The 12,966-nt window shown below is 35.2% G+C and overlaps 1 protein-coding gene across 1 annotated transcript in view; it reads left to right on the forward strand.

Moving 5' to 3' along the window:
• Positions 1-12,966, forward strand: part of LOC145668943 (S1 RNA-binding domain-containing protein 1-like) — a 45,647-nt gene that overhangs the window by 15,788 nt on the left and 16,893 nt on the right. Inside the window, exons 8-10 of the mRNA XM_081737227.1 lie at positions 380-523; positions 2,938-3,088; positions 5,445-5,644. Of these exons, the coding sequence (XP_081593353.1) occupies positions 380-523; positions 2,938-3,088; positions 5,445-5,644 (495 nt within the window). The remainder of the gene's footprint in view (positions 1-379; positions 524-2,937; positions 3,089-5,444; positions 5,645-12,966) is intronic.

Genomic DNA, 12,966 nt, shown 5'->3' on the forward strand with positions numbered 1-12,966 from the left:
TTGCGTGTATTAATTCGTAGCAGAAATAAATAATGTAATTGAGTAAACTACTTACGGCATTTTATTTTATTTCTTATCCATTGTATGGATGTGTGTGGGTTAATTTTTTTTAGTATAGGTCTACTTTCGTTAACGGGAAAATTTACTTTTAACGGAAAATTTTGTAAGTCGCGTGCGGTTCCGTTAAAGGCGGGTTTTACTGTATTCATGTGTTTGTTATTATTATTATTATTATTATTATTATTATTATTATTATTATTATTATTATTATTATTATTATTATTCAGTTTGCGTTTCAGATAGTTCGTGTTTCTTTTCTTTCATTTATTTATTTCTTTTGGCAATATATCTTGTAACAATTGTTCTTTTTGATTTGTAGTTCATCCATTCATTGCCAAACAAGTTCGAACAGAATTAACTGAAAGAGCAGAAAAGACTGCTGTCGAAGTGTTCTCCCAAAATTTGAGGAAGATCCTTCTGACACCACCTGTTCGAGGAAAAGTCATAATGGGTGTTGACGCTGGTAGGTGGCCATCTATAGTATGATTTCTTTTCATAATATGTGTATGTTTTCCTGTGATTAGCGTTTTTGTATTTTGTGAGGAAGACCTGAGTTCGATTCCCGTTAGAAGTACATGTTTGGGTTGAGATGAGTTGATTTTGAGTGTAACATCCCGGGTCTCCCACGCCACAGGTGCGTACAAGAGTACGTGTTTGGATCTCACGTTGAATTCGCCATATACGTACAAGCAACCTACAAGTCCAAGTGGAGAACTTGAATTACGTATGTTATTCCTCAATAGACTATTCTCCAATATCAATAATAAATCAGCTCAACAAATAAGAAGGGCTTCTGCTAGCCAGATGTTACGTGATATGCGGTCACTATATGGCTTCACTATATGCGGTCACTGTATATATATATATATATATATATATATATATATATATATATATATATATATATATATATATATATATATATATATATTTTTTTTTTTTTTTTTTTTTGCCCTGCTGCACTATTTCTTAAGTCAGGTAGCTTCCACACTTTCTTTACGACGGTGTGTGAACGTCACTAATATCAACTTACCTCAAGTTTAGCGTAATATTTTCTCTTGACGGACACCCGTTTTGCTCCTTATCCAGGGTGTCTATCAGTCACGAATGTCACGTAAAAGTCACGCAATTTAGCTGTTTTTTTTTTTTTTTTTTTTTTTTTTTTTTTTTTTTTTTTTTTTTCCACTGCAAATGTAAGTACAGATTGGAAAATTTTGTTCTATAAAACATCAAAATTCAACACCAAAAATGTCTATGGTCGGCTTTAGGCGCTACCAAATCGCAAGCAAAGTACGTTTGTATCGCATGGATGAAAGTTCGGCCTAATTCGCACCCAAATTCGCTCTTGAAAATGTTAGGAAATTATATGATTTGGTAAAGAAAAGGTCACGAAATTTCATTGTGGAATTTTAATAGACACCCTGTTATCGCTTGATTCTATACATGAGAGCTTTTCTTTGCCTTCAGTTCACTTTTGATTATTCTTTCGGGTGAGTTTTACAAGAATGATGTACCACTTAGCTCTCAAAATATCCGGGTCTATATTTTAATGTTTTATGGTACTGAAAATGCAGGATTATAATTTAAACAGCTTGAAAAGTAATCATATTACTGACGTTAAAAGATACTTCTTTCCTTCTCCAAACCGTCGATATTGAACATAAGTTTTAAACAATCTCTAATAATTTGGACGATATGTTGAATGCAAAATTACTTTATATCGTTAATATACTTAAAAAAAAAAAAAAAAAAAAAAAAAACCTGTTTTGATTTTGTCCACATTGAGCTTTGGAGCTGTGATCAGCCACAGCGGCGGTATGTTTTTATTAGTGTTAGTTTGAAATCTGAGTTGTTTAAAGTTTGTAAGACTTGTTGCTTTTAACAAAAGTTTTTTTTTTTCTGTTTTCGCTGTCTTAAAGACCTGCAGAACTGAAGGTAACGCGTTTTCTTTTATTTTACCAATGATATGTAAAAGTATCTGTTTTCAATACCTCTTATATTTGATCAGGTATTTCTACTAGTGGTGGGCACAAAAGCCGGTTTTTAGGAAAACCGAAACCGAATTTGAAGATTTTGAAAAAAAAAAACTTTTTCACCGAAACCGGTTTCGGTTTTCTCCAAAATACATTTGTTTTTTTCACCGAAACTGGTTTCGGTTTACTTCAAAACCGGCTGTTTTTTTTTTTTTTTTTTTCAAAATTGGTTCTATTTCTGAAAAGAACAGTGTTTCGTTGTTCTCCGGAAACCGATTTCGTTTCTACAGAAATAGTTTTGTGTTTTCCAAAAGTTTTAACCGAAACCAGTTTTGGTGAAAACCGAACCGGTTTTGAAAAAAACCGAAACCAGTTTTGGTGAAAACCGAAATATCGGTTTTTTCGGATTTCGGTTTTCCAGAAACCGGTTTCCGGTTTTTTAAAAATAAAAAAACGATTTTGCTCATTCCTAATTTCTACCAATATTTTGTCCCTAGTATGATTCGTTGCTTAGTTAATAACCAAATTTTTGTGTCGATATAAAGTTTCGTGGTTGTATGATCATAAATTCTGTAAGAATTACTTATTTGTTTATTTGGAGTTTATCATCCATTTCAGAACCAAGTCTGTATGAGGCATGAACCTACAGTGTAATTTGTGATCCGAATCACATGAATTCTCGCCGGGATTCGAACCTGGGTCTCCCTTATTAAATATTGGGACACAAACCATTTAGTCCAAGAGAGCTCTTGACGTGGAATAAATATAATGTTTTTTCGGTTTTCAGGATGTTTTTCTGTATTCTTACTTAACTGTTATTATTATTATTATTATTATTATTATTATTATTATTATTATTATTATTATTATTATTATTATTATTATTATTATTATTATATTGCAGGTTTTGGTGCGTGCAAAATAGCCATAGTTTCTCCTTCTGGGGAAGTTCTTCACACAGCCACCGTGAATTTTCTTGTACAAAAAGGACAGAATTTGCCTTATTTGTCCTCCAAAGAAGCCGTGGAACTTAAACAGGCTATGATCAAACACAGGTATGACTATCAGATTAAATGAAGTATAATTGACATACATTAAATCTTTTTGACTATGTGTCTATGAAACCAATTGTGATTCAATATTTGATTTCTATTAGTAATTTTATCATATCTTTCGTGTCTTAAGTTTTGTTCTGCATTATGGAAAAGAACACTAGACATTTCTATGTTCACTGTCCAGTATACTGTTAATGGTGTAGAGATTCGTCGTGGCTACATAGTTAGGATTATGCGCCTTCGGTGCTGGAAACCAGGGTTTGATTCTTGGTTGGGGTTCATATGGTTCGGATTCCATGTTAAGCTGTAGGTTTACGTCTGGTATAGCCTTGGTGCTCGAAATCAAACCAACCAGCCAATCTTATTTGTGTCAACATCCAAATAGCCACTTACTGTATTTCCTTATACTTCATATCATTTTATCACGCAATATTGATTGCTTAATTGCCGCTAGCAGCTAGCATCCTTAGTCCTATCGTTACACAGTTATATCACTGGAACATAACTACGAAAATATATTAATCTTACAACCAGGCTATAATCAACTATTTCACCGAAATTCTTAAATAACAGTCTAATAGACCAAATCCTTGCTATATTCTTTCTGTAAGCGTCTGATATGTTAATAAATATTTGAAGTCCAATCAGAACGTGGAATACCTGCTCCACATGTCTACCACTATTCTGAACACATTGTCTCAAAAACAATAATTACAGCTCTTTTTTTCTCTGTCTTTCTTTTGGGGATGATCCGGATTTCAGGTTTCATACCGGTAGGGGGCACTCGGTCAAACAAGTGTAAAAAGATTTTTCAGACCAGCCATCCTGAATGAGGTTTTCCTCATTCACACCAGGCAAATGCCGGGATGGTACCTAACTTATAGGTCCCAGACCGCTTCCTTCCTTCCCCAATCCTTTCTTTCTTCCCTTTCCTCGGATAGTGTGCTCGCCGAGGGACGTCATCCCTTAAGGAAAAAAAAAAAAAAAATGACGGGCTCAGTGGCCTTTGATGCCGAAAGCCCAGAAAACTAAAAAATCCTAAAGGATTATAGTATTAAAGTTAGGTGACTGTACTATTAACTGTTCTATAGGCTTCCTTCTTCCAATCCTGCGTCTGGGAAACATGCTACTCAATCAGTGGCGATCGAAAAAAAAAAAATCCCTGTTGATTCTAAAATTTATATTGTAGTGGATAACACCGTGTCTGTGGGTTAGAAATTGCTCCCCTTCTCCCGTTAAAAGTGGAATTTCGGGAAACGCTGTGGCGGAATGTCCTGAAATGCTTTGGCATATGCCCACTTGTTTTGAATACAGAGTTAATGTACCAAAAATCATATCCCCTAACATATCTCTAATCTAAGGGGTTTCGAGATATGGGTCATCTTATAATAATTGCAACCCACACCCTTTTCTCTTCCCGCATTTTTCTTTCCTTCTAAGGGAAACATCATGGAACATTGAAACATACCCTTATTTTAAACAAAGAATCTAAATACCAAATTTCATGCCTCTAACATAAAGGCCCAAAGGGGTATTCCCAGAGCTGGTAAAAATTTAAGCGTCTTAGGAACCACTTTGACCCCCTCTAATCTTTATTCAGTTTTAAAAACCAATACATTCATTTAAACTAACACACATTATACATACAAAAACAACAGTAAAATGCAATGGTACTTCATAAAAAAAAAAAATGTATAGTAATAGGTGTATGTATAACTATTCAGTTCCCCTTCTCTCTCTTACTACCTTCGTTAAGGGTTTTCGAGATACGGCAGTCTTATTTTAATCATTGCACCCCCACCCACCGTCTTTTTTTTCGTTTTTATTTTTTTCCTTGTAAGTGAAGTAAAAAATCTTAGTACCAAATTTCATGTTTCTGACCTTAAAAGAATTTTGAGATATGATCATCTTGTTATAACAATTGTAACTCCACCTTTGTCCTTCCCTTCTAAGGAAATATATATAACGGTGAAACTCTGTGTCTAATTATTTTAAATGGGAAGTCCATGTACCAAATTTCATGTTTCTATCATTCATAGATTCGGAGATATGGACATTTTACCATAGTAATTGCCACACCCCCTTCCCTGTCAAATTTTCAAAAACACTTCCTTAGTTGAAGCGTACTTTACACATCCAATGCACTGTCAATATTTCAAGACTAGCTTAAGCCGTTTGGTTTCCGCGTTGAGGTCTTCTTCTTTCATATATAGAGATAAAAGCATATTAAGTAAAAATGAAGACTTTTAACATTTAATACTTCTTAATCCTTTCATCTTTGAATTGTGTCCTCAGTTAATAGTTATTTGTTGTCATTGACTTTAAGTAATTATGTCTCCTGATGCTTCTCTTTCAGTTGTGAGACTTTGGCTCTGGGTAGTGGTACTTTGTCGAGACAAGTAGAAAATCAGCTAAGCAGACTTGTCAAGATTGGATTTTTCCACCCTCTGGACATTAAATTTGCTACCGTGAACTCTCGAGGGATTTCTGTCTTTTCCCGCACGCTCGAGGGTACCAGGGAACTGAGGAATATAGAAGAAAAGTACATTAGTGCAGGTATTTAATGTAATAAGTTCATTTCTGATTAATGGGGGCCGCGGTGGCTCAGTGGTAGAGCGTTCACCTCTGGTGCTAGGGGTCTCGGGTTCAAACCCTGCTCCCGCCAAGTGAACCTTGTAGTGGACAAACACCGTGTGCGTGGGTTTTCCCGGGGTTCTCCCGTTTCCTCCCACTTTCTTCATTCCACCCTTTCATTCATTACTCATCATCACCGTCTCCTTTAGCCTAACCGGCATAACCGTGGGACGTAAAACTCAAAAATTTCATTTCATTCATTTCATTTTCATTTCTGATTAAATCTTTCTTTAGTGAGAGGGGGAATATTATACGGAAAAGAATTCTACGGCATGTTTAAGCTTTTCGTGGAATTAAATTGTCATTTCCTCTTGTATTTGCAAATAACTGTTCTCGGGATATCAACCAGCTGATACGTTCGATGTCCAGCGTTTCGAGAACAGACATTGTTCACATTTGCAGGGTCAATATTATAAAGACCAGACAGAAGAACTGTGTATATCGTCGCTGCGCATCGAAGAACCGCTGTGTGTTAAAACCACAACTTTTCAGGAGAAGCAGAAAACATTCCGAACTCTTTAAAATTTTGCCAAATACACGAAAACACTTGAAAAATGTAATAAGATTGGTTCTGCATATATTATGCACTGCATATTGTTGTAACTTGCTTCAACAGTATTCTATTAGTATTTTTGTGTTTATGTAGCACCTTTTGCGCCTTTATAAGCACATAGAGGATTTGTATACATTAATCAATGCGTACGTCATGAGAACCAGAAGCCTTTAATTTCAATCTATAATTTTTCATTGTTGTTGCAAAACAATTTAATATTAACTTATGACATTATAAGGGACGCTGCCTGACAGCTTTCTGGTTTATTTGCACGACATAACTCATTTTCGACAAAAATGTCACATAACGGTTCTTCGAGGCGCAGCGACGATATACGATCTGCGTTATACAAGGAGGGCTATGATTGGTCAGTGACTAATACTGTCTGATTAAGGAAATCCATATGGGACTAAGTTGATAGCCAACGTCTGTGTTGAGATGGCTGATTTCTTTCACTTCCCTATCCTATTATCGTGAACATTTGTAAAATAGTTTCAAGAAATGATCGGCATGCCCTTCCTTTGTTTTGTGCTCTGCCATTTCCGATTAGTCTGCTTGGAAATATTTATGTAACTTGCATATCCTTGGATCTGTCTTCAATACTGTGATAAATACTCTTGTTTATGTTTAGAAAATAACAGCTCAAAGCGAGGTAACTAACATGTTGTGCTCAGTCCCTTGAATATACAGAATGTTGAAAAATCTCTGAAATTCTCTTTTGTTTAGTCAAAACAGTGAAATTTTAGTAGAGCCATTTAAAATATATATATATATATATATATATATATATATATATATATATATATATATATATATATATATATATATATATATGTGTGTGTGTGTGTGTGTGTGTGTGTGTTAAAAGATGAGACTGCCAACATTGTGCATGAGCTGACAATGCTGCTCCTCCATTTTTACACTTCAGTTAAGTTAAGCCTTGTCGTTGACTCAGTAGAAGTTTGAAGTTGGTCCAGTTGTTACACGATTGTTAAAAAGCGCCTGAAGTGAAGTTAGTTTGAGAGACGCGTTATGAAAATAGACCGTCAAAAGTTTGAGCAGCGTTGTACTATAAAATTTTGTGTAAAGCTTGGCGAATCCGCTACTGTGACGTATAAAAAATTTAAAGAAGGTTTATGGATAACAATTTCCTATCCAGGGTACAAGTGTTCAAATGGCACAAATCCATTTTACAAGGCCGTTAACAAGTGGAAGATGAATCTCGTGCATTTGTTCTTTTGATAGTCTTGGGATCGTTTACAAGAAATATATCCAGGGTTCCCACATTCTGGAAAATGAAGGAATGTCAGGGAAGTGAAAACATGTCAAGGAAATCATGCATTTTGCGTAAAATGTCATGGAAAGTCAGGGAACGTAAATGTGCAAGACAATTACAATTCATGAAGTATAAATTAAGTTTCTTCAAAACTGTCACAGCAGAGTGTGAACCATATTAAATGAAATTCCAGAGTCTTAAGCCATTTGTTTGTTTCCTGTACTCAGAACTTCTTTCTCTCTTTTAAGGAATCTAATGAGTCGTGTCAAACAAAACATTATGAAATTTGCAGGCAGTGCAGTGAAGCTTCTTGCTTTGAATTTGACTGCAAATGAAAATTTACTAGAAATAAGAAAGATGGACACTGGTTTTAAGACAGAAAAACTACTGAAAGAACTGAAATCATCAGATAAAGATAAACTAGCTTTCAGGCTTGACTGTCAAAACCTTTTGCTGGCTATAATCAAGAAGATAGTGGAAAGAAGTCCTCTGAAGTACAAACTAGTACGTGCTCTGTCAGCTTTGGACTCCAGGCTACAAAAGAACAATCCAGAACTTGCTCAGACTAGGATGAAACGCATCCTACAAACTCTGCATTAGCATAACAGAATATCTGATTCTGTAGCTGAGAAAGTAAAGTGTCAATTTATGTCTTTCTGTACTGAAATTCAAAGGTCTCGTGGTTTCAGAGAATACGAAGAGAAGATGGACATCATCAGGTTAGATGACTTCTTTGCAAAAGTAATGTCCAAGAAACAAGAATATTTTAATTTGTGGCATGTTGTGAAAATATGTAATTTTATCCCACGGCAATACCTCAGTGGAGTGCGAGTTCTTAGTCAATAAGACACTTATTGTAGAAAACCAAATCAAAGGTTCTCTAGTAGCACAAAGGCGGGTACATGATGCAGTTATGTATTATGGAGGTGTAGAATCTGTTCCTATTGATCGAAGAATGCTTCTCTCTGTTCGTTCAGCTTGGAGATGCTATGATGAATACTTTAGACAGAAACGAATCCAAAGTGCAGAGTAAAGTAAAAATCAAAGGTGAAAGAATAAAATTAAGTGCTGAAGTTAAGAAATTGGAAGAAGGAAGAAACAAATGAAATTATGTTGCAAACAATAAGAAGACACTCTAGTTCAGTGGTTCTCAAACTTTCCGTTAACGCGGACCCCTGTTCATTCGGAAAGTGATCTGCGGACCTCTTTGCAATGCTATCTGAAATTTCAAATGATATTAAAAAATCACTGACAAGAAAGAGATCAAGAAAAATAATGTAATAAGTAATTTATTCTGAAGATATATGATTGTTTCAATTGAAAATATAGTAACTTTCAATACTGAAAATCAGTTTTTTTTTAATATATATATATTTATTTATTTTTTAAAGGAAATCCACTTGATAAACAGTTCTCAAATGTGGGGTCACTAATGTGAGGAATGAAATTCTTTGTGTTTTCCATAATTTCATTGAAATCTGGAATAAGTTTTGTCACCATCAATCTTAGGTCCGATTTCACATTAGGAAGATTTCGTTTTAAGGTTTTAATACTGCAAAGAGCAGAAATGATCTGCTCACATAAATAAGTGGTAGGGAAAGGCATCAAATGTTGCAGTGTCTTTTTAGACAACTCTTCATACTCACAATGCACACGCAACCATAGCTACAAAGTTCATTTTCTTTGAAAATGTTTTTCCATGAAGTATCGCAGGATGTTCCAATAGCAGTTCTTGTTCTGCGTTAGGGAGATTGATACCTTGTATGTCATGGATTTCTACATTAGTGAAAGCATTTTCAATCCAACCTTTACCAGGTTGTGGGACAGGGAAATACTCTCGAAAACTTGCAGCTAATGCTTTCAAGTTCTACAAGTATTTTGTGCATTTCAGCAGAGAGTTCTTCAGCTGAAAAATCAAATGAAATCCTTGAGCACTGGAAATGATGAATAGTTGTTTTGTACTCGTACTGCCCACAGCTGCAGTTTCTTAATCTTAAAAATATTTCTTGCATAACAGTTGTGAGTTCCATTTTATTACAACACATTTTAATTTCTAAGCGTCGCGAACCCCCTGGCTAGGTCTCGCGGATCCTACTTTGAGAACCACTACTCTAGTTGAACAAATTCAAGAACTGAAAGCAAAACAAAATTCTGTTTAAAAATGTAAATGTGAGGGTTAACATGTCTCAGAGTTGGTAGTATTAGGACTGATAGTGTTAGGCTCAGAGAGAGTTGGCAATATGTTCTTGACTGCTTCTTATTGTTTTTCAAGAAAAAAAGAAGAATGCAATGTCAAGGTATGTGTTACTGTGTCAAACATATATTATTATATACTTACATGTTAAATTTTGTATAAATGACAATTACTTATATTGAACATAACGGTATTGAAATATGTAAATAGTAATTAAAGGTGTGTGTTGGACGGCTATGGGGATGGAGGAGGCCTTTAAAAAAGTGTATGATAGAACTTACCGCATATCTTCCCATTTGTATTCAAGAATTTATGTCAGGGAAAACAAGAATTCGTGTCAGGGAAATCGATCTTCACTTTTTTGTGGGAACCCTGATGTCCCACGAACAAACTGCCGATCAAACTTTTTATTGGGAAGTCTGTGAAAGACGCAGAAAAAGGGTGCACGTGTGCGACCAGACATTAGCGCACTTGGATTGGATACTGCACCACACCAACTCACTATGTCACATGGCAGTCTCCAGCAATGAACTTTTGGTAGAAGAAAACATTCTTGTGGTTACTTATCCATTCTATTCACCAGATCTCAGTCCCTGTGACTTTTTATTCCCCTTACTCAAAACTACTTGTAGAGGCACCGGTTTGGAAGTTTGGTTAATATCCAGAAGAGCGTAACCAAAGAACTAAAAGGTATCCCAACAGAAGCCATTCAAACAGCTTCGAAGACTGGAAACAACGCCTCAGTCGCTGTGTAACTGCACAAGGAAACCAATTTGGAGGGAATAACCTTAATTTGTAAAAATAATAAAATTCACCGTTAAAAAAAACAGTCTCATTACTTTTTTAATACACCACATATACACATAATTACGTAGACTGTTTTATAATTTTTATATAAAAGACGTACTTTTTTTTCGGTTTTTACAGAAAAAACGGGTTTTCCAGTCTCTCTTCTAAAGATAAATTAAATTCCTTACAAATATCGTGAAATGAGAAATAGTTCAACTGCATTATGCTGCGGTTATTGTTGAAAGTAAAAGAACATTGTTCTCGTAGAGCCTAGTGTTTAGTTCATGTATTGATGTGCGTAATGTCGATTGTCATTCCCGGTTGATGACTTTTTTGTTTGTTTGTTTGTTTGTTTGTTTGTTGTGTGTGTATAGTGAATCTTCTCTTACGCGATTACTGTTAGTTGCACGGAAAACCGCTCATTAAGGTGGGTGGTCGTTAATATGGGTTGTCTTTTTTTTTAAAGTAACAATTTTATTTTTTAAATATAATACTGCTGTTACAAAACGTATAGTATAGTAATGTGAATGCAAGTGAGGTATTATTTGAGGAACAAGATGTTTGATTTACATTTTAGAGAACTTTTATTTCCGTATAACTACACTAAGAATCTTGTATATATACTGGCGTCAATTACCCGCTTTACTGGTGGGGGCCGCGGTGGCTCAATGGTAGAGCGTTCACCTTTGGTGCTTGAGGTCCCGAGTTCGATCCCAGCCCCCGCCAAGTGAACTTTGTGTGCGTGGGTTTCCTCAGGGTTCTCCGTTTCCTCCCACTTTCTTCATCCCACCATTTCATTCATTACTCATCATCATCACCGTCTCCTTTAGCCTTACCGGCATAACCGTGGGACGTAAAAGTCAAATATTTGATTTCCGCTTCACTGGTTTAAATTAAGAAAAATTAGTAATATGTTCCGTTAATCAGACACTTTTTACTAGTACTGAAGCGCTCTCAAGTAGATAGAAACAAAATATAATGAAAAATCAGAAAATAATAAGTAAATTATATAAATAAAAATTAAATATGACTATTGTGGGCTGAATTTGGATTTAAACGACATCATAAGTGTCTCAGCGATCTCGGAAACTATTGATTCGACACTAATATCGATCATTTTTATATATCTTCCCTCTCTCAAACTTGCACTGTCAAAGTGAAATGATATATATATATATATATATAAATCACAGGCCCGAACCTCATCTATGTTGAAAATTAGATCAAGATCGGTCGGGTGATTCGAGAGTTATTAAATCACAAACATAGTCACTTTTACTTTTATATATATAGATTCCAGATGTCCCACGGGTGCTATTCCTGGGATCATTACCAGCTTCTTCAGTATCAACTTTTGGGCCATATCCGTGAATTCCTACCAGATGTTCTTAAATTCGTTTACTCCAGTATTCATTTTTGTTCCCATGCAATTTGGCATCACCTAGAATAAATAAATAAATAAATAAATAAATAAATAAAAATAAGAGGAAAGTTGGATCACATGATGTTCTGCGGTGTAGAATGTTAGTTGCTGACAAGTTTTAATTTTTTTTTTTAATTTATTTATTTCATAGATATAAGCTAGAGGTGGTCGCTTAAAAGAGGGTTGATATGTTTTTTTTTTCCACTTCTCAGTGGTCGAGATTTAATAGAAACTAATTTGTTTATTGAACAGCCCCAGGCAGTTTTATACTAGAAGATGATAACAAGAAATTAAAAACGAAATAAACATGATTGTGTTTTTAAAAAAATCAAATAATACGGCAAGATTAATGAGCTCTATGGAAGTTAGTAACAACTACATATTAAAATGTCATGAATATGTATTGTTTCACTATCACATAAAATATCTCTTTACTGGATGTCGGGGCCACGGTGCGGTGACTTAGCGATAGAACACTTACCTTTGGTACGTGAGGTCCCTTGTTCAATCATCCAGAGTAAGTTCGTTTTCCTCCTACTTTCCCATTCCACCATCATTCACTTGCCTTAATCCTCGTCTCTCTTAGCCTAACGGGCATAATCATGATGCGTTAACCTAAAATAGTTCATTTCATTTTCTTAACTGAATATCCTTGTGTTTGGTGGTAAAGTATTAACTTAGAAAATCTTAAAACATTGAAAATGAAATGAAATCTTTCAGTTTTACGTACCACGTTTATGCCGGCTAGCCTAAAGGAGACGGTGATGATGAGAAATGAATGAAATGATGGAATGAAGAAAGTGGGAGGAAACGGGAGAACCCCGAGAAAACCCACGCACACGGTGTTTGTCCACCACAAAGTTCACTTGGCGGGAGCAGGGTTTGAACTCGGGACCTCATGCACCAGAGGTGAACGCTCTACCACTGAGCCATCGCGGCCCTCTTAAAACATTGAATTTAGGATGATGAAAAGTTAAGACGATTAAATGAAAAAGGTTGAGAACATTTT

Source organism: Thermobia domestica, chromosome 13 (genome assembly GCF_964235325.1).
Source record: "Thermobia domestica chromosome 13, izTheDome1.hap1.1, whole genome shotgun sequence".
NCBI lineage: Eukaryota > Metazoa > Arthropoda > Insecta > Zygentoma > Lepismatidae > Thermobia > Thermobia domestica.